General features: G+C 50.1%; 10 protein-coding genes across 10 annotated transcripts; 4 read left to right on the top strand and 6 right to left on the bottom strand.

Annotated features, from left to right (window-relative positions):
* Positions 1 to 1,529: 1,529 nt before the first annotated feature.
* Positions 1,530 to 2,506, bottom strand: BDV59DRAFT_78389 (uncharacterized protein). The gene is made up of 2 exons (XM_073697097.1): positions 2,279 to 2,506; positions 1,530 to 2,205 (listed from the first exon to the last, which is right to left on the bottom strand). Exon 2 carries the CDS (start codon positions 2,097 to 2,099, stop codon positions 1,581 to 1,583), a length of 519 nt encoding a protein of 172 aa, XP_073545580.1. The 5' UTR covers positions 2,100 to 2,205; positions 2,279 to 2,506; the 3' UTR covers positions 1,530 to 1,580.
* A 2,148-nt stretch (positions 2,507 to 4,654) lies between these two features.
* Positions 4,655 to 7,498, bottom strand: BDV59DRAFT_77912 (putative glycosyl hydrolase). The gene has a single exon (XM_073697093.1). It carries the CDS (start codon positions 7,112 to 7,114, stop codon positions 5,237 to 5,239), a length of 1,878 nt encoding a protein of 625 aa, XP_073545579.1. The 5' UTR covers positions 7,115 to 7,498; the 3' UTR covers positions 4,655 to 5,236.
* A 630-nt stretch (positions 7,499 to 8,128) lies between these two features.
* Positions 8,129 to 8,694, bottom strand: BDV59DRAFT_204067 (RBM8 family RNA-binding protein; the record flags this gene model as incomplete). Its single annotated transcript, XM_073694372.1, has 2 exons — positions 8,129 to 8,359; positions 8,461 to 8,694. 2 exons carry the CDS (start codon positions 8,692 to 8,694, stop codon positions 8,129 to 8,131), a joined length of 465 nt encoding a protein of 154 aa, XP_073545578.1.
* Positions 8,695 to 9,788: 1,094 nt separating this feature from the next.
* BDV59DRAFT_204066 (uncharacterized protein) lies at positions 9,789 to 10,541 on the top strand (the record flags this gene model as incomplete). The annotated part of the gene is made up of 1 exon (XM_073694371.1): positions 9,789 to 10,541. The coding sequence occupies one exon, from the start codon at positions 9,789 to 9,791 to the stop codon at positions 10,539 to 10,541; it is 753 nt and encodes a 250-aa protein (XP_073545577.1).
* Positions 10,542 to 11,175: 634 nt separating this feature from the next.
* On the top strand, positions 11,176 to 12,785 carry BDV59DRAFT_204065 (alpha-amylase; the record flags this gene model as incomplete). Its single annotated transcript, XM_073694370.1, has 2 exons — positions 11,176 to 12,063; positions 12,120 to 12,785. 2 exons carry the CDS (start codon positions 11,176 to 11,178, stop codon positions 12,783 to 12,785), a joined length of 1,554 nt encoding a protein of 517 aa, XP_073545576.1.
* Positions 12,530 to 14,367, bottom strand: BDV59DRAFT_183714 (Bax Inhibitor family protein). The gene is made up of 2 exons (XM_073690576.1): positions 13,796 to 14,367; positions 12,530 to 13,737 (listed from the first exon to the last, which is right to left on the bottom strand). Exons 1-2 carry the CDS (start codon positions 14,323 to 14,325, stop codon positions 13,254 to 13,256), a joined length of 1,014 nt encoding a protein of 337 aa, XP_073545575.1. The 5' UTR covers positions 14,326 to 14,367; the 3' UTR covers positions 12,530 to 13,253.
* A 73-nt stretch (positions 14,368 to 14,440) lies between these two features.
* Positions 14,441 to 15,668, top strand: BDV59DRAFT_183713 (EKC/KEOPS complex subunit CGI121/TPRKB). The gene is made up of 3 exons (XM_073690575.1): positions 14,441 to 14,769; positions 14,834 to 14,956; positions 15,006 to 15,668. Exons 1-3 carry the CDS (start codon positions 14,617 to 14,619, stop codon positions 15,315 to 15,317), a joined length of 588 nt encoding a protein of 195 aa, XP_073545574.1. The 5' UTR covers positions 14,441 to 14,616; the 3' UTR covers positions 15,318 to 15,668.
* A 243-nt stretch (positions 15,669 to 15,911) lies between these two features.
* slx4 lies at positions 15,912 to 18,357 on the top strand (the record flags this gene model as incomplete). Its single annotated transcript, XM_073692448.1, has 2 exons — positions 15,912 to 16,620; positions 16,760 to 18,357. 2 exons carry the CDS (start codon positions 15,912 to 15,914, stop codon positions 18,355 to 18,357), a joined length of 2,307 nt encoding a protein of 768 aa, XP_073545573.1.
* A 1,584-nt stretch (positions 18,358 to 19,941) lies between these two features.
* BDV59DRAFT_183709 (MARVEL domain-containing protein) lies at positions 19,942 to 20,749 on the bottom strand. The gene is made up of 3 exons (XM_073690574.1): positions 20,583 to 20,749; positions 20,244 to 20,517; positions 19,942 to 20,174 (listed from the first exon to the last, which is right to left on the bottom strand). Exons 1-3 carry the CDS (start codon positions 20,665 to 20,667, stop codon positions 20,057 to 20,059), a joined length of 477 nt encoding a protein of 158 aa, XP_073545572.1. The 5' UTR covers positions 20,668 to 20,749; the 3' UTR covers positions 19,942 to 20,056.
* A 1,454-nt stretch (positions 20,750 to 22,203) lies between these two features.
* On the bottom strand, positions 22,204 to 24,520 carry BDV59DRAFT_204060 (uncharacterized protein; the record flags this gene model as incomplete). Its single annotated transcript, XM_073694369.1, has 3 exons — positions 22,204 to 23,688; positions 23,764 to 24,054; positions 24,116 to 24,520. 3 exons carry the CDS (start codon positions 24,518 to 24,520, stop codon positions 22,204 to 22,206), a joined length of 2,181 nt encoding a protein of 726 aa, XP_073545571.1.
* Between the last annotated feature and the right edge of the window lie 759 nt (positions 24,521 to 25,279).

Below are 25,279 nucleotides of genomic sequence, written 5' to 3'. Positions count from 1 at the left end.
CAACAGAGGTTGAGTTGCGTAATGACAATACGGGAAACATTACGGGTGGTAAAAAGGGAAATTGGGGGAAAAAAAAAAAGTGGACATTTGAAAAGGAAAAGAAACCCACTTCTGAAAGGAGACCCAAAAAGGGGATCCTCATTGATTGGTAATTTTTGGGTCCCAGAGGGGGCAAATATGGAGCAGCATCACCGTCCTCATGTTGGGCATGATGGAGGATACTGAGGGGAACAGGACGAGCCTTCGTGATGATGATGAAGCTGATGTATAATAACGGTTATTATGGGGATGGATATTTCTTTTTCACTTCTATTTCTCGTACTTCGTGACTCTCCGCCCTACAGTTCCTTCTCCCTCGATATGATCTCTCATTCTTCACCTCCTGAAAGCCGTCGAAGAAAGTTGGGTGGCTCTCCAAACTCGTGGCCGCCACCGGGTTAGTCTCAAATACCAGAATTCCATCATTCCCTACAAATCTGTTTCGGTGAAGCAGGCCTATTCGGGTATAGGGGGATTTGGCCGTTCTTTTAGGGGTTCATTTTGATTGATAATTATTTTCCACTTCGATTTCGTTTCCTTTTCTTCTCCAGAGGCGTCATGCCCCCTGGTTCGTCCGGTCCCGCTGGAGGAACTCCCCCGTTGTCGAGAGGAGGGTGGCAAATACCACCAACAGGAGGTCTTCCTCGGTGGAATGGGGGATGATCCTCATCATCCAACACTAGTCCGAGGATCCTCAAGTGCCCACTGAGGTATCCAACCTCTCTGGTACCGCCGGAGTACGTTTCGGTACCGGTGCGGGTGATACCCGGACCTTACGTACATCCATACATTACCCTGCCCTGCGCCCCCTCGCTGCTCCTCCCTCGAAGAAGCTTCGGATTCTCCCTACGACAGTCCTACGCAGTACGTCCGGTCTGACGTCGGTTTTCGCCATCATTCCGATCGCACTAATCGCACTCTCGGTTTGCGGTGTACGCCGTACGCCTACGCCTTTCCTAGGTACACTTTGCAAACACCCCCTTGAGTAAGATGATTTTCATCGTCCTCCATACTCCTCCATACCTCTCTCTCCAATGATTAACCATCGTGGTGCCACGAGGCGAAACGCAAGTCGGTCGGTATGGGGTGAGCTGTGCAGGGGGGGGCCCCCGTTCATGTCCGATGAGATCACCGAGCCATGAATAAGGTGGCCACTGTCGCCGCCACCTGTCGACATAGTGGCCGACGGGGATGATGTTTCTGTCGATGATGCTCTTGTCTCATGAGGCGAATTCCCAGGAGACAACGTCATGCAAATGTCCGAGGCTTCTTGAGGCCTACCATCACCACGACACAGCCTCAGGCAAAATAATGAATGGCCGGGGATATCGTCACACCATCCAACCAGCCCTTACTAACCCGATCCCATGCGATCTCATCCATCAGCCCCATATCCCCCATATCTCTACTCTCAATCTCTCGGAAACACACGACCAATAACCAACCACACGGAGCCTCTGCTTCTTTATCAGCGCGCTACGTCCTCCTGATGGCCGCCCGCTCATCAGGAGGGGGCGAGGAGGCCCCGTCGTCAAGACTACCTACACCGTACTGTACGCTGTACCAAATCGTAGTGTATCCTGCCCCCCCTCCGTCTGCCGTACAGAGTATGACCCGTGTGGGCTTTCCCATTTGGGTCCACGAGTAAAAACGGCCTGAAGGCTGAAGGACAGCACGACGATCCATTGCCGTGGGTTCAAGTGAATTTCTGACGGGTCACGGTGTTGAAGCGACAACGAAGCCAAAGGTGAAACCGGAAGGGATGTGCAGTCTGCCGATCCCGTCAGCGCTTCCCCATCGGAGCGACATCGAATCAGCGTAGCCAGATGTGACAGATGAGGATCAATTCTCGTGATGGTCTCTTTTCTTTGATAATAATAATTTTTTTTATTTGTTTTTTTTTTATTTGATTTCCCTGGGCGCTGTCGCGCGGGACGGGGTTCCCCGTACCGCAAAACAACATTGCGTGTAGCGAGAGAGGCGAATCGCATCGGTAAGTCATTTCCACTGTTCAACAGTCCATTCGTGCCGATGCTACTGCGTACAGAGTCGGAGCACATTGGATTCAGGAGCCTTGTTGATCATTTGATAACCCATCCCAGTCTATTCATAGATCCGATTCAAATTACGCCCTGACTTCCTTGGTGTCACGGTCTGCAGAAAATACTGTACACATTACTCCCAAATCGTCAGTCCCCGTAACAGCCGACCCAGGAGCGTGGGAAAAGCGACGGCTTACGGACAAATGAGGAAGAGAAGAAATGCCCGACGACCATGGATAAACCTTCGGGGAAGAGAGAACATCCCCTTCTTCTGATTTTGTCGCTGGTTCTCTGCTTGGAAATCTCCTTGCTGGAAAGGGTTCCACTGGGGGCGATGTGTGCTCGACAGGGTAAGTATCGACCTCCCGTGATGGGTGAGCACGTCATAAGGGGGACGTTGATTGGACGTGTCGGTGTTGCTATTCCTGATCCAGCTTGGCTCCCATCGACGTCATTTTATTGTTTTTATCCCGTACTGGGACACCGTGCTTCAGCATCCAGCGTACACATCCTGCGGACACACGCGCGCGCGAGCATCATCGCAGTAAGGCGCAGCTTATTTTGCGTTTGTAACCTCCAGCGGCCCCAGATTCCGGTGGCGATTTCCCGAGGCTAGGGGAAGGATTGCGTCTGAGCATCATCTAGTGTTTTATGAGGGATCTATTCTTTTCCTTCGTGCGGCTCCATATAGACGTCAAGGATAGAAAGTGGAAACGATCCCGACACGAAATGGAGTCTTAACAGTTGACTGTTCGCAAGATTAGGTATGATTATTTGGCGCCCGAATGACCGACCTCCCAACGTCTTCCACATACACCATAGAGGAAATATTATCCCCGCCGAGGGTTGAGCAACGCTGAACTGCACGGAGCCAGTTGAATGCGTTCCTGGACCCCCGCATCAGCGGCGCGCTGGGTCGCATGCATTTTTTCTTTTCCACCTCCACCAAACCACGACTGAGTTGGGTAAGGAAGGGAAGTGCTTGTGACCTCGTTTAAACCCTTTTACGAGAGTGACAGTTGTTCACAGGCGGACACCGCCCACGCAATGACAGGACCCGAATCTCCAGTGGAGGATGAAGGCTTAGTGAAGCCGGTCCCAAGGTAGTTAGTTACTCCGTGCCTACTAGTCGGTAGTCAGTTAGTTTACGCAGTAGCTAAAGGGGAAAGGTTGTCGTTGGATTGTACCACGCTGGTCCCCTGTACCAGACATCATACTAGCTCTCTCAGGTAATCCTGTCCTTTGTAGCACAGCACGGAGGAGGGAGATTCTCGTCTCAGGCACCTCCGAGCAGATGAAGCCTGTGTTCACCTCCCGGTAGAAGGTACCTGGTATGGTCCAACTGGTGTATATGTAAGGTATTTACAGTACCCTGGTGTAATGATACCTTACCGGATGGTTCGACCCATCCGCGTGACTGTTCTTCTCGCCGTCCCCACTATGTGTTCCATTCTTTCTCTATCCATGGTTGTCCTCGTAGGAACAGGCAGGACCAGCAGGGTTCTTTTGTCAACATGCCATTCCATGTCTATACTGAAAGTAGCTTCTTCCTCCTACAGACGCTGGGCAGCAAAGCTCATCCCCAACCCCTCCCCCCTCGTTGGACTCCTCGGGTCCCATCAATACGCATCAGAAATTACTAGAACAGCTTGGTGCGACATTCCGGAAGACCATCGGATCCCTGGTGGATGACGATAGAGGACTGTCGATCACTTGAACGGAACGCGATTAGCCTCTTCGTCCACCTACGTACTGCGTACATACGGCGTACGCCCTCTGATTGCCTCGGGGTATTATTCATCATCGCCATCATGAGTAACTATCATCACCACGGCTTGCGGTGGATGTCCTCGCCCTCCCATCATCACCTTCCCACTCAACAAGTACGCAGCGCATGCTTCGATCCCGCAGTAGGGCAGATGCCACATAAGATTAAACTCTCCACTGCTCGAAGCCCCAACCGCGATCAGGTTGAAAGGCCTCCACACTAGCTGCATGTGGCTGCCGCACCCTGGAATTTCAGGGCCCTCCTGTCCACTTGGGTTGGGGCACCTTGGCAGACGAGGGGGTCCCCTTCTCCCCATTGCATCGTGGTCTGAGCATGCCTCGCAGTCCGCGAGTCCTGTTTCAGTCTTAGAGGGAGAGGCAATAGATTGAAAAAATCCGCGATAGGCGTCAACCGCCTAGCCATAAAGTGTTCTAGTGCCGTTCTAGTGCTGTCCCTGTCCTCCAAAGTCGTTTCACTGTCAAAAAGGTGTTATCCAACGGTTGAGCCGCTGCACGCGGCAATATATACTAGCAACACCGTCGTAGCCCGCTCATTGCAACACAACCAAGGACGACTCTCACGCCGTGCATATCAACCGACGGACTGATCAATTTACCCATTTAAGCGGGGTCATAGCCAGCTCATTCATTCTCTCTCCCTTTCCCAAGCTTGACCACGTCATTCGTCCTTGTCTCGGTTGAGCTGGCGACTAGTCAGTCCTGACGGACTGTCTTTCATTGTATATCGCGCAGCATCCCACCAAATCCCCAATCATTACATCACATCTCCGTCGACGGAAACGGTCCGGTGCACTACCTACGGAGGACGTGCTTCCTGCTTCGTAGATACCTTAGCTCTCACAGGTATCCCTCGCCTCCTCGCAGATTCAGACAAGGCTCCGACCTTAGTTTTGTACTTTGTCCGAGGGGGGAAAAGCAACAAGCAATACTGGACGGATCTCATTTCCGCCCGAGCCCGGTTGATTCATCCCTCTTCTTCTTCAGTCCTTGCATCGGAAGACGGGTTTGCATCCGGAATGCGGGCTGTATGTAGATCATGTCATGTACGATGATGATACTCCGTAAACATGTGTATTCCCAATGTTAAGATCGGGTCCTTGGCTGGATGGATGGGATTGCCGGCCTTGTTCGGCATACTTTGAAACACAATCAATTACCGGCATTCTAGCAACACCAGATTGGACATTATCCCTTAAAAGGGATGCTTCAGTTAGCAAGAGAGATTGGCGGTGTGTGTACTGCTACGGCTCTTAGTCCTCCAGAGTCCTGACCCTCCCCAACATACCCGATTAACAAGCGTGGAGAACAGTAACCCACCTACTGAATAAGAGGATTCTAAAATGAATGCTCGTATTCTAAGTAAAACGCTAGACCATTGGCTCGGCAGCAGATAGAGAAACGTATTTCCACTGGTACAAAGCTCGCAAGACCGCTATTCCCATAGACTGCGTCTCGACGGTTCGCCCACGACCACGGTCATTGTAATCGCTCTCCCTGATCTGTCCGGGACCTCGCGTTCCCGTCATGCGTGTCTGCTCATATGTACGTCCCGGATATGAGAGCCCCGGCTTTACATGCTCAACCGACGCAGACTGATCATCAGTGAGCTGGGACGCAAAGCCGCGCAGCATTCCCGCCAGCGGCTCCGACCCTTCTGCTTGTTCGCCGTAGTTACGGTAGTCGATTGCACCACGGGGCAAGAGACTTGTGGTTGGAACGGTGCTGTCGAGCTGGCGGTACTTCCTCCCCCACCACATCCCAAACTTGCCGTCTTCATCTCTCGTCATGAGCGCCGCATTGGCATTATGTTCAATCCACTTCCCATATGTACCGCACCGTGCTTGGTGCCACTCATAGGTATCCTGCCATTCATCGTCTTCCTCTGTCTGATTCAAACTGGCCAGGAACCGGGCCTCCTGCGGGTGTATGGGGCGACAGAATTCAGTCAGATGGTGGAAGAAAATGCCCTTGAAGGTCTGCGAGTTCTGCGAACAGCTCCCAGAGGAGTCGCATATCTCCTCGAGGACACCTCCACGACCAAGACCGGCCCATTTCCGGCCCGTTCTATCGGGCCATCCGGTGGCTTCGATGACCTGCCGCACAAGGCGATGTCCATCCTGTAGATACTGTATCGATGCTGTGGCCAACCAGAGCCCGCGCAGACCACTCAAGATAACCCCCTGGTTATACGTATATACCATTGTGTTGAGGACGTCGCACCTGCGCGTTCCGGGCTTATCTGCACCCTTCCAACCTCGGATGTGGAATCCATCAGCATACAGACCCCCGATCCCAGTCATGCCCGAGGTATTAAGCCACTTGTACCCCTCGATGGCCGCGTGAAGGTGGGCTGGGTGATGAGGATATCCATCAGTCCATTTGTCATCATTCACGCCGCTAGAAGTGAATGGTGAATCAATGAGGTCGCCGGGGTAGTATAGATACATCCCAATACTGGCAGAGATGTACAGCTCATTCGTGATTGCGTTTTTGTATGGTGTCAGATAAGGGCTCCATATCATTCCACCACCACAGAGGGACTCATCCCACCCACCGGACGCAAGCCCGTGAAAAAGCCGTGCGCGATGAGCAGCCGGGTCCTGGAGTTGCGATCCATGCCAGTATGGCCTGGTCGCGTTGGGCCATGAAAAGCCATCATAATGAAGGTCTGAATGGAGCACCTGGAACTTGATACTCTCGAGCCAGCCCAAGACCACCCACAGCATGTCATCAAACGCCTGTCCCCTCAATGAAATGGCATTTTCCCCGAAGTAGTATGCTGTAGTCTGGGCGAAGTAACGGTTGATGAGATTCTCAAAAGCGAGAAACCGCTGGCCGATGTCCGAGCTTCCCTGCCCAGTCTTTTGCAATACGTCTGAAGACAGCACGTCGTCAAAACTGGAGCTCAACGAGGATAGTGTGGCGGAGACGTGAGTCCCCAAAACAGCGGCTGTCCAATCAATCGATGTGGGCCAGGTCCCTTGCCACAGTTCGAAATATTCATCCTGCATCACATTAAGCGCATCCAGCAGATCACGAACAGTGCTGTCGTCGGGATTTTCAGACTCCAAGGAGGAGTCGGACGGCAACTCTTCTGGAGCTGTCGCAGGTTCATCGTCGAGGGATACTTGTGTCTGCTGCAGGGATGGTGACAGGACGTTCTGCGACCGCAACGCCAGCGCATTGGTCGTCGTTAGGATAGGACATATGCACAGAAGTCTAAGGATGAATAAAAATGCCGCCATGTTTTCGAACCAGACAGTCGGTGACTTGTCTAATCCGCAGGAATGGCAATGGGGAGAAGGGTCTCCTCAAAGACCGCTTCCTGAATAAGAATGGAAGGACTAGGAAGAAGGGATGTCAAAGACTGGACCGGACACAAGAGGCATAACACGAGGAGAGAAAGGGTCCTATGTCCAATCGAGGGCGGCAGGAGAATATGTCATGGCCTGCGGTGCAACCACGCCCTGGCAGCGTCCTGTAGAGGGAGATGGTGAAGGTGGAGGAGAAACGCGATAAGTTGATCGGGATCGGAGTGCGGGGAAAGTCCATCAGAGTTTGTTCCTTCCTTCCCACCCGCCACGCATCCGGCAGGAACGACCGGCTCCCATGACGTCTAACACTCGTTCTTATACAGAAGCCACATGGCGGCCGGTCTTATGATGCGAATCCCACGCACGAGCTTGCATTATATAAGTCCACCCGCGCAGGTCAGCCGACTAATACTAGAGATCCCTTTCTCCCCCACAACTTCGTGGGCCTATGGAATCTTTTGGATGAAAAAGAAATCAGTCACCTTAAAACTAAATTAGACAGGCAGAGCCGTGCCGTGTGATAGTATTCAAGGGCGTAGTCACGCGGGATATATCCTAAAACTAACAGACAACAGTTGGATATCACACTTCTGCAAATCAAAATCAATAGGTCTCTGAGTCAGAAGTCAGCACGCAGCCCACGCCGTCCTGATACACCCCATCAATGCATACCGTTTTGTTCTTGGATCATGACGCCGGCATATCTCCTTAGGCCCTTCATTTGATAGGAGACATTGCCGGCTACCAGCACATCAAACCCTGTACCATCCACCATCCTGAATGGTCCTCCCATGCCTCGGGTGATGGCCTTACAGCCAAGAGTCTCTCAGCGCATCACAACGAAATTCAAGATCAGCGTCGCAGTGCCAGTGGAGTAGTTATTAAAAAGCCAACAAAGAATACGACAAACACCCGTCGACTAAGCAGTCATCAGGGTCACGCAGTCTAATCCCTTTCGCCATCAGCTCCAGGGCTGCGACTCCGCTCACGGCTCCGGCTGCGGCCTCGTCCACCGCGACCACCCCTTTGTCCGCCGCCCTTGCCTTTGCTCGATGGAGGAGGACGGACGAATGCGAAGTCCACCTGGATGGTCTGGTCGAGCAATTTGGATCCGTTCAAGGCTTTGATGGCCTCCTCGGCCTCGGGAAGGGTGGAGTATTCGATCAATGCGTATCCCTGCCGACGAGATGATTAGCATGCTGTAGAAGCCATCGCGGCAATGGCAACTCCATAGAGCCCAGGACGCGGACAAGCCAGCATCGATCGGATCAACCCACTTTAACATAACCCGTTCGTCGGTCAAGATTCAGATTGAAGTTCTTGATCTCTCCATACTCCGCAAATAGGTCCGTGACATCCTCCTCAGACGCTTCTTCATGAATATTCGTCACGATCACAATCCATCCCTCGATACTGCGCACAGCGACAGCTCCGGAGTCTGTCCGTGGGTCAAGGCCGTTGCCTCCAGATTCTTGAGCCACCGGGGGGTCGACTTCCATTTCAGCAGACATGATTTTGAAATGAGGTAAAGAAAACTTCGGTAAATAGAAGATAGAAGCTGCAACGTAACGGAATGAGGGGTTTGGGGTATCGGTTCTGGTGGAATGAGTTCTTTAAAGACCGGAGTCGCGAGAGTGTACGGCGTCCGCATCTTTTGCGCGGAGCTTGCAGGTGATTATGTAATAACCACGTACACCCCAGATGCCTGACACTCTTGATCATTACCAATCCTTGATACGGTCCGCCTTCTCGTTAATGCAGCTGCTGGCTTTGTCTCAATGGTGCACCGAGTAGAATTATTACGTTTGGTAAATCTGTAAAAGGCAGACTTTCTCCTTTTGTTCAAACTTGCTGGATGAGAGTGCCGCCATCTCGTCTCTATACACCTGCGAAGCGAGATCGATTTTGTCAGATTGGGCACTTTGACCCATTGAATGATTTACAGCAATTGAATAACGGTTTTAGGTTGCAAATAATTATGAGATGTTGAAAGATCTACCCCAAATCAAAACAGTAGCTCATACTTGCTCTGTGACACGCTGGAAGCTTTGCTTCTTCTATAGTTAAGAGATATATATCTTTCCAGTGTATTCTACTCTAGAATAAGTTGAAAGTCGCAAATTTGAAGATGTAATATGACGCAGTGATGTAGCATTATTGCAAGAAATATCAATATATTCAACTCTCTTACACCTTATTTGAACCCATACTTTGTGTTGCTCCGCTTCACGATCATGTATACACTTTGGATAGATTCGCTATGAGGCTAGTCTAACGGCCAAATAATAGAACCTATAGTTATCTCGATGCTGTAGGCTTGGAATATAGCTCACTAAGATCCTGGAATATTCTCATGGGAGTACCAACAGAAACTCAACCTCATTGTTATGACTGCCACACAGTGAATGAAATCTGAGCTAGGCCTCAAATAGATGACATCGATTCTGTCCCATATCACTTAGTACTCAACATATCCTACCAGAAGAGATGTTCCTTAAATCCCTTCATCCTAGTCTTCTGTACAGAATACTCCTCTACTAGGTTATTTCGCACCAAACATACAAGATGCTTCGGTGGTAAGAAGGTACACGTCCTTAACCCAGATATGTATTCTAAGGAATTTCCCACATACAGCAACAATCCCAAATGTGGCTGCCAGCCCTATCCTCGAAAGAACAAAAAAGTCGAAATCACCCTACGAGGTGGACAGCCAAACCAATTCTGCGAATTGCACCAGCCAGGTGCCACCCTTGACGTGATATTCAACCTTATCGACAACAATTTGATTCTGCGCGAAACCATCAGGGATCCCACAAGACGCTATACCTTCTGGAAATTCGGTGTGGAGATAAACTATGAGCACATGGAGTTTGGAAACATGATTGGACTCGCGGATAGCTCTCTTCTGCTATCCTTGCGTCTGAAAAAGGAAGCCTGTGGTGTGAAAGGGAACATGTTGATGGTGAAAGAGAAGAATTCGGGGTTTGCCCGTACCAATCTCGAAAGCAGATTGAACGACAAGCTTTACCTATGCGATTGGCCCGAAAAGTATCTCGAGATCTTTCTCCCTGAGGAGAAGCTCGTGGGATGGAAGACCGTGGCTCTCATCGCCAAAACTTTCAATCGAATCACGGTCGATCAGTGGTCCGACATAGTGTGGATGAAGAGCACCCCGCCTGTCGCTGGCCTGGATTGGAGAGCTCTGGAGTATGAGGTTATGGAAGAAGAGAAGAGGAGAATGGCCGGTGTGAAAGAGACTATGAAGTCCTTTCCCATCAAATACAACAGTATCAAGGCAAGGAAAGAGGACCAGAAAATAGCAAATTGTGCGAAGATCTGTTCGAAGAGATACAAATAAGAAAGGTACTTAGGACTGGATAGATGGCTGCGCGGAATGGAACGATGTAAATAATTAGTTCATTGTTACAGTCGCCATGTCAAAAATATGCAGCGGATTTTGTAGAATTACCGACGTCTTTCTTTGCTGGCCCAAATTTCTGGATCTAAACCGTTACTGCATACAGGCCAAATCGTAACTATACCCTCGCCATAAATCATTGAACTTCCTTTCTAGTCGTACATAATTACATACCGCGGCATTTAAGGAGGTATGATAGTCAATCCGTAAATGAGAAAACAAACTAGGATGGTTTAAAATGGACTTGCTATGAGCAGATCAATTCAAAATCACAGACCCCCTATGCAGGATATTGATGAACTTATCCAGTACCTGTGGCCTCTCTCTCCTATGGTCGTCTTGGGTATGGAGCAAGGGTCCAGTTATCTCCCGCTCGCTATGTTCCTTTTAACTTGCTTCGTTCTTTGCTGGCATCTCCAAAGCCTCTGCTATCGGCGTCCTAAGTCTTCTAGACATAATGCAGGTTTTGTTTCGCATATTAAGGTGGCTCAGTACCATAGGAATAGCTGACTTGTGTGCATATTCCATGGCGGCTGACACCGAAGCGTGGAGGTCGCGATCCATTTATCAGACTATGACAGACCGGTTTGCACGAACTGATGGGTCAACGACGCATGAGTGCAACGTGACCGAACAACTCTACTGCGGGGGTACCTGGAGAGGGACAATTAACAAACTCGATTACATCCAAGGAATGGGATTTGACGCCGTGATGATATCGCCAATTGTGAAAAACGTGGAAGGTCGAGTGTCCTATGGCGAATCCTACCACGGATACTGGGTCCAGGATATGTACTCGCTCAATGAGCATTTCGGAACACACCAAGACTTACTCGATTTGAGTAAGGCTCTTCATGATCGGGACATGTACCTTATGATGGACACCGTGGTGAATAACATGGCCTATATGGCCAATGGGGAAGGTCCAGCTGGCATCCAATATTCGAGTCTGAACCCTTTCAATGACCCTGGATTTTATCACCCTTATTGCAAGATTACCGACTACGATAACTATCAAATTGCTCAGGATTGCTGGACAGGAGACAGCATAGTTCCTCTTCTGGACCTGAAGACAGAGGATAGCAAGGTTCAGGAGATGCTGGGGGCCTGGATAAAGCAAATAATGGCTACATACTCCATCGATGGCCTACGTCTCGACGCAGCGAAGCATGTTACCCCCAGCTTCCTCCCCATATTTAGCGAGGCAGCGAATGCCTTTATTACCGGGGAGGTATTCGACAAATCCGTCGAGCATATTTGCGCTTATGAAGACAACCTCTCTAGCGTTCCGAATTATCCAATCTACTACGCCATGCTGGAAGCCTTCACACGAGGGAATACGAGTTATCTACCCAATCAAGTTGCAATCATGAAGGATTTTTGCAAAGATGTGACGGTCTTGACAACTTTCTCCGAGAACCATGATATCTCCCGATTCGCCGGCTATAAAGAGGACCTTACGGTGAGCAGCTCCCTTGTTTTCCAACCCACGATCATAAGAATTAATGAGTTAAACAGCTCGCAAAGAATGTCCTGGTATTCACTATTCTATTTGACGGAATCCCTATGATCTATCAGGGCCAAGAGCAGCACTTTTCCGGAAACCACGACCCCGAGAACCGTGAAGCGCTTTGGCTGTCGGAGTACGATGACGAAGCCCCTCTCTACAAGCTACTCGCCACGCTTAACAGGATCCGAAAGCATGCAGCCCGAGTTGATCCGGAGTACCTCAAGACACAGACCTACCCCGTCTACAAAGGGTCGAGCGAAATAGGATTTCGGAAAGGTAGAGAAGGGAGACAGGTGGTTATGCTCCTCTCTACCCAGGGTTCAGACAGCGGTGCATACACCGTGCGCATGATGAATGGATATCAGCCCGGGTACATAGTCATTGATGTTCTTACATGTAAGAAGTACGAAATCAACGACATGGGAGAGCTTCGACTTGACATGGATAAGGGTGAGCCGCGCGTTCTCTATCCAGAGAACCTGATGCGTGGAAGTGGGATCTGTGGTCATGAATACGAAAACGTTTCATGGGCTGACTTTCGGAAATCATCACCGGCTGAGTCCACGTATGAGTCCTCCACCTCTGGACTGGTATTCCCAATAAAAGGAAGACTGGTAAGCTGGCCTGTCTTGGGTATGATGGTAGCGGCCTGTTTGGCGGCGATGGCAGTCTAGCGGGATTAATGTATGGTGTTAGAAGATTCTGAGATTATAGGTCTCAGGCAGCCGTATTGAAGAAGTGTGAACGTATAATACAAATTTTATTTTCTTTCTAACTTGAAAGAGGGGAGATATGCTTTCCATCTCTATTAAAAATTGAACCCAAAGCCTTATTTCAATGCTTTGGACCCCAAACGGCCACTAACCACAAAATGGGGGCCTATCAACCGAGTTGGGGTATATAATGGCTCAATACATGGATGTCAGAGGCGAAATCCAGCCTGGGAATGGCAATACAACGGAGGCTCAAAAAACCGAGCAAGAAGCGATAACAAGCCGTATCAACTTTCCTATTTCCTTCCCGGGACCTTGGTTTCATACAAGCCCGGATAATGTGTGAAATGGATTTAACTGTCCATCCTCACAAGATAGACCCCGACGATGACGAAGGGCCTTTTGGTACTGCCGATGGAGGCGTTACGATTAACGGCGGTTGTTGCGTTGCATCCCGAGAATCTGGACCATGCGGACGAAGATGTTGATGAAATCCAGTTCAAGGCTAATGCTTTCGTTGACCACATCCCTGCGGACCAGGCCTCTCTGGGCCATGCGAGCGTGGTGCAGGACCTTTTGCACATCGTAGAGGGTGAAGCCACCGAAGACAGCGAGGCCACCATACAGCCAAATCTTCTCAGACCACATCAAAGTGCGAGTAGCGGTGGCGGGGAGTACTAGAGGGGCGAATCCAGAGAGGGCAACAATAGTCACACCGGCCAGGAGAGGAGCACCGAGGTACAGATACTTCTCTTGCTTGGCGGTGGCACCAACGAAAGCAATAGAGCCCATCATTCCAACGGTGTAGAGACCAGCGCGAGCAAGCAGGGCGGGGTGCATGAACATCAGGGGCGACAGAAGTGCAGCCTGGGTGACGTTGAACGCGGACCAAAGACCGTACTTCATCACATAGCTAGGTGCCTGTTAGACACTCCACAGACCGCGTAAAAGGGCAAAGTCAAATCACTTACTTGTCAGGAGAAGTGTACATGGTACCGTACATGGTTCCGATGCTAGCAACCAGTCCAAGACCAACAACGGCCCAAGGGCTGGCGGCCATCAGACGATACGACCATCCGTTCATATGCATAGCTCTGGCGGCGATAGCGATGATACCAATACCAAGTCCAGTGTGCATAAACGTTTCATTCAGGTAGCTGCGTTCGTAGGTGGGCATGCCACCGTCCTCTCGGGTCTCACGGTTGAAGATGAAGTTGGTTGCCAAGACAGTGCCACCAACAATAGCAGCGCCATATAGGAGGCGCTGTGTGAGGTTGCCGCCCTGAGTAGCATCGTAAGTAGGCTGCATATAGGTGCGGCGGAAGGCATTCTGGAAGGTCTGTCTGGACTTTGCGAAGATTGACGAAGTAAGAGGGCCGAGAGGCTTCGACTGAGCGGGCTTAAAAGGCGAGTTATGGATGAATCGAGCGGTGTTGGCAGTCTTCGGAACTTGACGAAGCGCCGTAGGGACGGCGAACGGCCGTCGCATAAAGAACGCCATGGTTGTGATGAAAAGGGAGGATGATGACGTTGAAGGGAGAGGAGGAGGAAGAAAGACGAGTATTTAAAGGCGGTGATATCAGTCGGCGTTTCCGGTATGTCCGTCTACGGCGGGCGGAAGATTCGAGAAGCGCAAGTCCCCTGGCTGACTAACGGGGGATGACTAACACCAAACGGCCTCTCGTCATAGTGGGGGAGGGGAATAATTTGTCCAGCAGGATATCCATGTTCAAGTGGCTCGCAATTACTGCTGTTGGCGTCTTATTGTCGTTTCTGGCACATTCCTCTCACCATGTCTTCTACATTGGAGACCGTCGCCCTCCCTCATCTTCCTCTGCACGTTCATGTAGCTCTTTACCGTGATGTGCAAAATGCCCCGTTCCTTCGCCAACAGCTTATATCCGGGAACGCCGAGTTCGAATATGCTTTTATCGATGCGAGTATGGTACGCCATGAGTCATCTTCGGTGAACTTAGTGAGTAGTTGTTGCTCTAACACTTCTTCTGTAGGTCCTCTCTAGATCACATGCTCTCTCTGCGGTTTTCCGAGCTGTCAATGACTACCTGAATCAACGCCTCAAGTCGCGTAATGTCCACTCGGAGATCGTCTTCTCGTTTAGCCCTAACAACAATGTAAGCCATCAAAAGTTGTTTAATCTCACTGCCGCTGACAATTCTCCAGATTGCTGATTCCTTCCGGCGGTTCGGTATCGCTGACTCCACCAAGGATCTGCTAGTTGTCAAGGTCTCCGTGAACGCGGATATCACTCATGAATCAGTAGCAGCGCACTTGACACAGTCAGTCGAGGGAAATCCTGTACCATTCAATGACGAGTCTTTATCGGGGATCTCTGATGTTGCCAAGATCAAGAAGGCCTACAAGTTGGGAGCTTTGAACTCTGCGCCTACCGATAAAGCCAATGGTACCAACAGTGAGGACAAGAGACTTGAGCTCTCCGTAATAGGCGCAATTGCCTTGCGCGGAGCGACATGATTTGTGGCTCGTTCTGGAACGATTTCCCCAATTCCTTGGTCTACGAAAATATCTCCGGGTTGAGCCCTCCTTCACCTCCGAGCCAGACACCCCATGGACTCGTTCTGGCTGTTTAGAAGAGGGATTACACACCATTTCTGGCGGTCTCTTATAGACATAGATTCTCCCGGACTGAACTCCATCGAAGAACCAGAGCGAGCCTGGCCGCCAACAGGCCGCTTTAATCACAATTAGCATATGGAAATCTTCTTGCCATAAAGCGCTGCAGAGAAGTAACCATATGTATATAATGCCATGTCATACAGAATGTTTTTGTCTCCTAGAATATGAAATGTGAATTCTCAATTGGTACTACGTACTCTATTGGTTGCCGTGCCCACCGAACTATGCTTCCCGTTTGGGCAATCCCGCAACTTTGCCAAGAACATCCCGATCCATCTCGCCTCCACGATTCGAGAGTTTCTTGCAACGTCAAGTCCTGCGTTCAGGGAAGACCTATCTCTCACGCAGCACGTTAACAATCCTGGCTGACTATCTAATGGCGATACGCACTCATGCTGACAGAATAATCCTGCGACAGCGCGGTTAGCCACCATGAGCGCCGCATCAAACCCGATCGCCCTTTCATCCTCTCCCGAGTGTGCTACTCCTCGCGTGCTGGCACATGAATGCAACCACTCAAACAGTCCCCCTTGGCGACAGAATCCTCCAGAACAAATACTGTCTCCCACAACGCTACTTCGGCTGCCGACAAGGTCGAGATATTTACAGGAAGAAGGCTTAAGCGCTGGACCCCGGACAGCGCGCAGAGATAAAGAGGAAACGTCGCCCAAGTCGTCAGCAAAAAGGCGAAAGTCAACGAAAGCGAACAGTGAATCCACAAAGCGCAAGTCCAGCAGTGGTTCGGCGACGGTCTTGGGCGACGTCCGACCGTCGTTGTTGGCTCAGAAAACGAACGCGCCGAAGAAGACAGTAACATCGCATAAAAAGCGCATGAAATGTGGCAAATCAAACAACACCACAGATAGAATTTTGACTGGAAAAGTCGCCAAATCTGGCAGTATGAAATCCAGAGAGTCTGAAAAACCGACAAGCGATGCCCTGACGGCCAAATCTTTGCGACAGAAGTCAGCCAAGGATACGGATTATGGGGGAGAAGATGGTCTTCAGTTGGAAGCAGCCTTGAAGAGGCGTCTGGACTGGACGCCAACAAAAGATACCCCGATAACCCTTGTCGATTTAAGCCAGGAGGAGGCCAAGCATGGTGGTACGGGAAGCTTTGGAAGCCTTGTGGCCGAGTACAGTTTCAGCGGGACTACTTCCGTTCATTGCAATAATGCTGAGACGCTTTGTCACGGCAGCCCTACAAAGCGAAGGCGTATTGATGTAAATTGCACTCTTCACTCTTCTCTGACAGAGGCTAACTTCTGGACAGCTGGTAGGAAATAACCCGCATGCTTCAAAGTACTCTTCGGGAGAGGGCGTCTCCAAAGAATTGGCAGGAGAAAGCCAGGATGATGATAATCCACCAGAGGCTCCGAAGCGTCCCAAGCAGCGCCAGAAAAAGTTCACAACCCTTACTGCTCGGGTGACGGCTCGGTATCAGAGTGACTGCATTGACTCTGGAGAAACCGGAGATACTGATGAATCTTTGACACCAGCAAGTGCCAAAGGATTGAAGTCTAAGAGAAAAGGCACTAATAAATCCAAACGCCAAGAACCTCAAGCTGTTATACTTCCTCCGGATGAAGCAGTCAAATCACTTAATGAGCAGGATCTTATATTTGGCACTTGCAGCCAGCTGGAGCGCGAAGATTCCCCTACCATGATAAGGGACATGCAAACAGCCATCGACGAGTCAGAAAAGAACATTCCTTTGCCGAGTTCTGAAAGTAGCTTATCCTCTACCAGTTCGATGTCCCGGCTCAGAGCTTCGAGGGGTCTCTGGTCTATTGCGGCAAGAGACCTAGATGGCTCACTGATAAGCACGGAGATTATAGACTTGACAGAGTCTCCTATCTCCAAAACCCCAACGTGTCCTATGGCCCATGAGGAAAGTTGTGGAAACAATCAGGACGTGTCGACCGCGTTTCCTGCGACCTCATCAACTGAAGAGATATTACCCTTATCTGATGAGACCCCTCAACTCCCGCAGAGGTCTGACAAGCGTCTTAAATCGTGGGAGTCTGAACTCTCGGAGAATGACCCTCTTCCGATCCCAGATTATGAGTCTTTCACTGATGCCCATTTGTCTGAAAAAATGACAGAGTTTGGATTCAAGCCTCTCAAAAACCGCCGGAAGGCGATTGAGTTACTGAAGAAATGCTGGAAAACCAAATATATTCCATCCCGCAATGTAAACGATAGGGATGAGCAGCCGTCCGGGCCTGTCTCCCAAATCTCTCACGTCTCCGCTACACCACGAAAGATCGAGGAGAAAACTCGCACAAGCAAACGACCTGATAAAAAAACAAAACCAAAGACAACACCAAAGTCCAAAGGGGGTATGAAGCTAGACACCACGAGGGGTACTACCAGCGACCCATATAGAGAACATGCCAGAGATTCTGCGTCTGGGACACAGCCGGATAAGACCCTATCAGCGTTGGCTTACATAGATGTGGAAGAGATTGAGGATTCAGAAGAGGAGATCATTCCTTCTCCAAGCCGGCTAAGCCACCTGAGCATCGGCCATACTCCTACATCTTTACCGGTATCAAACAATACATCGGGCCCTTCTCCTGTTATCGCGAGTTCAGAACTGGTGGGTGTCAATAAAGGAAACTCGACCGAAATCACAGTTCAGATCACAAGAGCTGTGCGGGCACAGCCGTCGTCCCTTCCTGGTACTCGAAATCGCCCAACATGGCTCGAGAAGATCTTGATGTACGATCCCATCATTCTCGAAGACTTCACAGCATGGTTGAACACGAAAGGACTAGGTCTCATTAACGAGGATAGAGAAGTAAATGTGGGATTAGTGAGAACGTGGTGTGAAGTCCGGGGTATATGTTGTTACCGGCGTTTAAATAAAGATTAAGCTTTTCGGATGTGACAGTGCTTCCCCAGAAGTGACCTGACTCGGTCTTAATGTAGGAAAAGCGAACTCTGTTTAGAGGTAAGTAAAGGGAAGCTATGACTGTACCTCAAAGAACGTAAAGAGAATGGAACTACCTCTAGTAGTCATACTAGCAGTCTTGCACATATAGATGCAGATGGATCATGGTAATGATGATATCGTACCCAGGGAATACAATTCGTCGCATTGTCCACTAGCAACTAGCGAGTCTAGTTATCCACAAGCTATTCCCTTGCTTCATGAACAATCATATACGGCCCCCACCTTTGAGAAATCCTGACACGCAGCATAAATCCCAGCCATCCTCGCACATTCACCTCTATTACCCTTACATGGAGGAGGCACATAAACCCTATCACGTAATAGAATCCGCTGGGCCTGTGCAATCTCCTCTGGTGCTACATCCCGACACCATACGTTCCGTACGACACCATCCCCAGCATTATAATCATGATTATTATCAGATCGAGTCGGAAAACGTGTAGGGATGGAAGAGAGCCTGAGTATATCAGTCTTGTACTGACCCTGAGTCTGACATTCACCTGCACTCTGATCCTCAATCTCAAATTCGATACCGAGAAGCTCGTGCTCACAGTCTGCGGTTTCGGCAGGCATGCCGAGAAGCCGGGAATTTGTCGGGAAGTAGATTGTTTGCTTGCCCATATCAACATTCCTACCAGCATCAGCGCCAGGAGTAACGGTACCTGTATCGGTATTGATATTGAGGTGGTTGGGATCGATAATTCTACAGGTTCTCCAACACTAGCTGTTGTACCAGATGCGTAAGCGAAAACGAGTGTGATAATTTTCCGATCCCGGAAGTAGGCTGAGGCCGATACTCATCGTTTCTGGTGCTGTTCTCGTTGCACTGTCGTTGCGGCCCTGATCCTGCATGGATGTGTCAAAGAAGTAAAGCCGCTGAACCAGTTCGTAAGTTGTATAATCAGAACGGGCGGGGCCATGGACACATGCATAATCTTAGGTGGGATTCCTTCATCGAGGTCCGTTATCGCCGGAGGCTGCGAGTACTGCACGAACGCGTTCGCATGATTCAATATCCATGATATGGCATCCAGTGTATCGCCGGCATGATAGTCACTCTGGTACTGGTGTAGCAGTGGCTTTCGGCTCTGCTATAATGTACGAAGATCTCGAGCGAACCTATAGTAGAGAGCCTTGATATTCTCAACAACATACTCATGTTTACGCTATCCAAAAATGCACATCTCAGGATCGCCCTGAACAGGCCTACTATGTTGGTCCAGATGGCACGACGCGCTCGCATCAACCACGTATCGACGTGCAAGATAGAGATGGCCTGGGAAGTGTGCTGCGGTGCAGGTGCATAATTTATATGAGAGAAGACTCTTTTGGATTGATATGAAGGAAATCTATCATAACTTGTGTTTCCAACCCATTCTCTAACCGAAGCCCATTAAAAACAGTGTTCAAATAAACAAATATTAGATATTATACCGGTTATCATTTCGCACAAACAATACCCGCCGCAAAACGTCCCTTGGGTATCAATTTCGTCGGAAAGTCGTCGTGAAAATCGGGTTCCAAAAACCCGGATTATTATAAGGCGATTAGTGGGGAAGCATTGGCTCCCCCGGTCTATATACTTCGATACGGATTGACCGTCTTATCATGGCGTTATCTATACCGACTCCATTTCACCGGTGGGCTTCGAGGGGCCTTCGGCCTTGGAAGTCCTGTTCCGGTGCAGATGAATGCCTGCCAAGATCACTCGGATAGTAGTGGCGAAGAACAGAGCACTATTGTATGAAATTTCCCGGTCAGCCATGGAATAAGAGAGCAGATAGGGGTTGGGGACTGGAGCCTACCATTCAACAGCAGAGATGACTACAGTCGCCTGGGTGGCCTCGCAAGCTGCGAAATGACACTCTCCAGCAGACGGCAGATCGATTCCGAGGAGGATAACGCCGACCAGCCACAGGATGAAGGTGCTCGCTTCCACCACGGGGATCACGAGGTAGTGAGCGACTCTTGGGAAGTGCACAGGAGCTATGGCGAGGTAAGGCGTCGCGACAAAGCCTGACCAGATGCTATTGAAGAGCATCAGTTTTGTGACCGCATCAAACTTGTAGACCGCGAGGACTGTTCCACGTTAGTGTCAAGCCGTTTTGAGAAAGGCAATAGAGCAAGCTCAGGCCGCCACGTACTGTAGATGATCAGACCGAAGACAGCAATGCCAAAGAGGGTCTGGACACCCCGGACGGTCTGTAACCACGGAGTATTGTAAACCATTGTTGAGGACTGGCGTTTGGCTTAGTTCGTGATGTCTTGGTTTCTGGAAGAGAAAAAGCACACCAGAATGAAGAGGAAGAAGGACACGGCTGACAGGTCTGGAATTGGACATGCGGCCTTTAAATGCGTCCTTCGGACGTTCAGCGTCCAGGCATGGACTATGGGTCTTACGTAGGTAGCTTCCTTATGATGATCTCCCTATCATGTGTCACATGAAAATGGACCATGACCGTGGCGCATGGACTTTGCATGCGGATTTCATCAAGAATCGGTGGATGACTTGTAGAAAATCTCATAGTTCGATCAGTACACTCTCTAGCCGCTTCTCGGCGGCATGTGGTTGTGATTCTTCTACGTGGTATGATGTCAAAGGCCGTGTACGACAGCCGCGGGCTATTCAGGGAAGTGAAAAAAAATTGACGGCATCCCCTTGTAATCAACGCTGAATGGGACATCATGGGGAAAGGATCTACATCTACGATACGAGTTGCCTCGGTTCCTTCTCGGTTGGGATTAGCGGGATCCGATATCAAAAGGATTTGCCCCCAAGCACCACGGTTTCTACTCTGTACTAGTAGTACGGCTACATAGCTAGCAGCTGAGCTGACTTTGGATTTTCAGAGTTTTCTCCCGATCCCTGCCGGTATGCCGTTGCGAGGTTGACGATCACGGACTCCCCGGGAGTTATGCCGAAGGCACACCACCAAATCCTGTTATGAACCCTGTGACGCAATGATAATCCTTCGCACGGTGGCCGGAGAGACCGACACGCTACGGAGTAGCATAAAGTTCAGTCATACTTCCGAATGCATTGGCCGGTTGTCGGATGGGCGCAGCTCCTTCAACTACTCTTTCTAAGTCGATGTATGGCGATTAGCGAGGCCTCCGCAAGGCTTATTTCGTTCAAGTAACACATACGGTTAGTTAGAAGCCAGGCGTACGGAGTACTGTGGATTCAAAGTTATATGGAAAGTAATGCTAGTCTCCTGTACCTGCTCCACCAGGAAAGGGATCTTACAGTCATTGGTTTCTCGAATAACCTCGTCTACGGCGTAGGCTGTTCTCAGCCTTCATTGCTTACTATGGCAACATAATCAAGAGGCCCAGTCCTCCTTCATTCGTTACTAAAAGATATTTGGTGTCTCCGAACCCAATTAATGATTCCAGTGTATGCATTGCAGATAATCGCCGAAGAGATTCAAACAAATTCGAATCCAAGTACAAAACCAACTCCAATCATGTAAAATAAAACTGTTCATCAACGTAGCGTTTTCTCATAACAAGACCTGACATAGTGCCAGCGTCCTTATTTCTTTTCTGGTTTTTTTTTTCTTTTTCCTTTTCCTTTTAATGACCTTAATAGGCCAACTCAACATGGAACTCACGCAGACGACAACAAGGAACAAACCGATATTTGATACTTGGTCATGCACTTCGGTCAAGTATCCATCAGGGCGCAAATCTGGAATCACCAAGGTTCGAAAATTTGTCCTGGTCCAGCAGAGGCGGCATTAGCAGGTGCAGCTTCGCCAACAGCTATGGAGAAGGGCCAACAGGGAGACTGCCATTGAATAGGGAGTCTGCGTCGTCCGAGCGCGCAACTTCTGCAGCAATCGACCCTGGAACGGATCCAAGTCGTTGTGCCAGCTGCCATAGCTCAGGGGTTTCTGCAACGTATCGAGCGACAATCTCCTCAATTTCTGGGTCAATTCGGACGGATTGGCTGGAGCTTTCTGCTGCTGGGGGCTCAGTAACTGGCTGTCGCTGCTGCTGCTGTTGCTGTAGCATGGTTCGTTCTGCAGCTTCGAATTGGACCCTCGCATTTTCGATATCCGGACCCAAGTTACCATCAAAAACAGCGGCGGGAAGGTTATCCAAATTCACGCGATCGAGAACGGAAAAGTCAAGGGGAGATGATAGGGTACTGGTGGGGTAGGGCTGTAGCTCACCAATGTCCTGGTTGTTACTGCCAGGCGGCGCCTGCGCGGTAGAGCTTTGTGCAGTAGGTGCCAATGAAACGGGTTCAGGGTACTGCCACATGGGCTGGAGCAGAGCAGGGTCAATAACAAAATTACCATGTTGAGACGGCAAAGGGCCTGCCTGTTCCCTAGAGCTCTGGTGGACGTCAGCAGCCAAGTTCTGTGAGCCATGCAGAGGACGAGCGGATGGGTGGTCTCCAGACTGACCGAGGTGGTTCAGGAAGCTGTTAGAGCCTTGCATGCTGGTTGATGGGTTATTCGCGTAGTTACCTGAGGACTGCTCGGTAGGGCGATGCTCGTTAGAATGAGAGACCCCAGGGTAAGAAGGTGGCTGGCTATGGCTTGAATGCATGGACTGACCGTGAGTAGCTCGTGGAATGTTGCTCAAGTTCTGTGGAAGATAGTTTGCATCATCATCGCCAGTGATGTCAATCGTCTCGGCATGCATGGCCTGCGAGTACTGCTGGCCCGTGCAGTTGGCAGTTCTAGAATGGGGAGCTCCGGGGTTGTAACCTGCGTTGGCATGCTGATTGCCACGACTGACAGAAGGTCCGGGCAAAGCGTTCTGGATGGCTTCGCGACGACGTGTAGGGGCAACCCGCTGGGCGCCATGCGGGCCAGCCTGAGGGTGGACAGCGGCAGAAGGCACTGTAGCTGGTGCTCCTGAGTGTGGAGGTGCGGCGGACTGGGGCGCCTGGTTCTGCACAGTTGTAGCAACTCGCTGTTTTCCTTTGCAACGTTCCGTTTTGCGACGCTTTACTGAACGCCCAGACTCCTGGGCGGCGGAGCCCGGAGGTGGATTCGCGGTGCCTGCATTCTGAGCGTGAGATTGCTCGTTCTCTACAGCAGGGGAAGGGTCAGCGGCATCCTCTGCAGCAGCAGCCTCTGCCATAGCCCTGAGGTCAACTGGTTCCTCACCTGGATTACCCGGATAACCTCCTCCACGGATAGAAGGCCATCCTGGAGGGGCTCTGGGAGGGCGTGGAATCGGCGCGAAAAGCTCGTCATTTCTAAGACCGTTGAACACTTCACTGTATTCCTCCTAGGTGGAACAGCATACGTTAGCAATGTCATCGTTCGGTATGAGATGTTAGGGGCAAGGTGGGAGAGTACGTACAGGGCCTTCAACGGGATGAGCAGGGAGCGGCAGCCCGGCCTTCATGACGATAGACGCCAACTGATGGATGTGAGTTTCCAGCTTGCCAATGTAGGACCGAGTCCCGCTAAGCAAGTTCTGAAGCAAAACAGCCTGGTGATAGGTCTCGCCGGCGTATTCTTCTACCGTCTCTAGGTACCTTCGAGGGATAGGCCGGATTGTATTGCGGTCAGTAGTGCAACAAAGTTCGTTAGCTTTCAGACAGGCCTCACAGGAAGATTCAGTCCCCGGTCTGCATGTGTATTTGCGAATCTACAAGAAGCAGAGTTAGTATATTGTCTCACAAAAACGGGGGGTCTGTGAAATGGCCTACCTTGCAACGATCACAGGCTTGGCCGTTTCTGTTAAGCTTGGCCATATGCTGAAGCATTGCCCTAGCGCAGTCAACAGGGGGATCATCCCTCCTACGTCGGGGTCGTCGAGTTCTCCGGGTGCGTTTGGCAGGCGGACCTGCTTGGACAGGTTGCTGAATAGACTGAGGCTGGTCCGCTTCATCTTGGGAAGGCTCGTATTCTTCAACTTCCTCATCGTATTCGTCAGCATCTCCCAGGATAGCATCATCTAGCTCAGAGGAGGCACGAGCGGCACCAGCCTGGTTACCGGGATTGCCCTGAGGCTGTTGATTGCCAGCAAGGTCATATCCAAGTTCTGAGGCCATAGCCTGCTCAATGGTCCAACCCTCGTCCGCTTGTTCGAAGGTACGCTTGAGCCTGCTCATGATGCTGTACTAGACCTCTGTGATCCGTTGGAGTTTGATGAACAGAGATGATGATACAGTGCAAGGATGGGGAGTTGAAGAAAGTCGAATGTTGGTGATACCAGCCGAGCCTTATATACTTTTGTAACGGCAATCTTCAAGGTCAGACATTTCTGGAGATTTGCGTCTCCATAGTTTGTAAACAAAGCCTATTCACAGGGGACAATAGCTTTCAAGACATACTTGGAAGAAAACAAAGGCAGGCCAGGGTGTGAATAATATTATATTTCAAGATCGCTGGACAACGAGATTTACCAGAAGCTATACGGGCATTGTTCCATAAACTGGCCGGAAACTCCATGTATATCTCGGAAGTTGACAATGGCGACCCTTGAGCCTCCATGATCTGACGGGGATTGCCACTGTACATGTTTTTGTTCGCTATGTTCCGTCTCGATTGGCACTAAAGTCAATGGCAAAAGGGAACTATCGACAAGGCCAAGGGAATAAAGAAAAGTAGCGAAGAAATCCGGTTCGACAAAGAACTGGCCGAAAAAAAAATATTAATGAATGCCACCGGCAAGTATCATCAAAGTATTTCTAATAGTATGGAAGAGATTTGAGGTAGACGATTCTATTGGGATTCAAAGGTATCTTCAACCACCCCGGATAAACAGAGCATCAAGCGGGATGGGGAAAGGAAATAAAAGGACAGCCTCTAGCTTACACACCAGGCCATTTCAAAATGTACCCTGCTTCGATTCGCAAGACAAAAAAATG

The sequence above is a fragment of the Aspergillus ambiguus genome, assembly GCF_047715705.1.
Source record: "Aspergillus ambiguus strain CBS 117.58 unplaced genomic scaffold BDV59scaffold_29, whole genome shotgun sequence".
Taxonomy (NCBI): domain Eukaryota; kingdom Fungi; phylum Ascomycota; class Eurotiomycetes; order Eurotiales; family Aspergillaceae; genus Aspergillus; species Aspergillus ambiguus.
The sequence above is the reverse complement of the archived record's forward strand: the minus strand, read 5'-3'. Positions and strand labels throughout refer to the sequence as shown.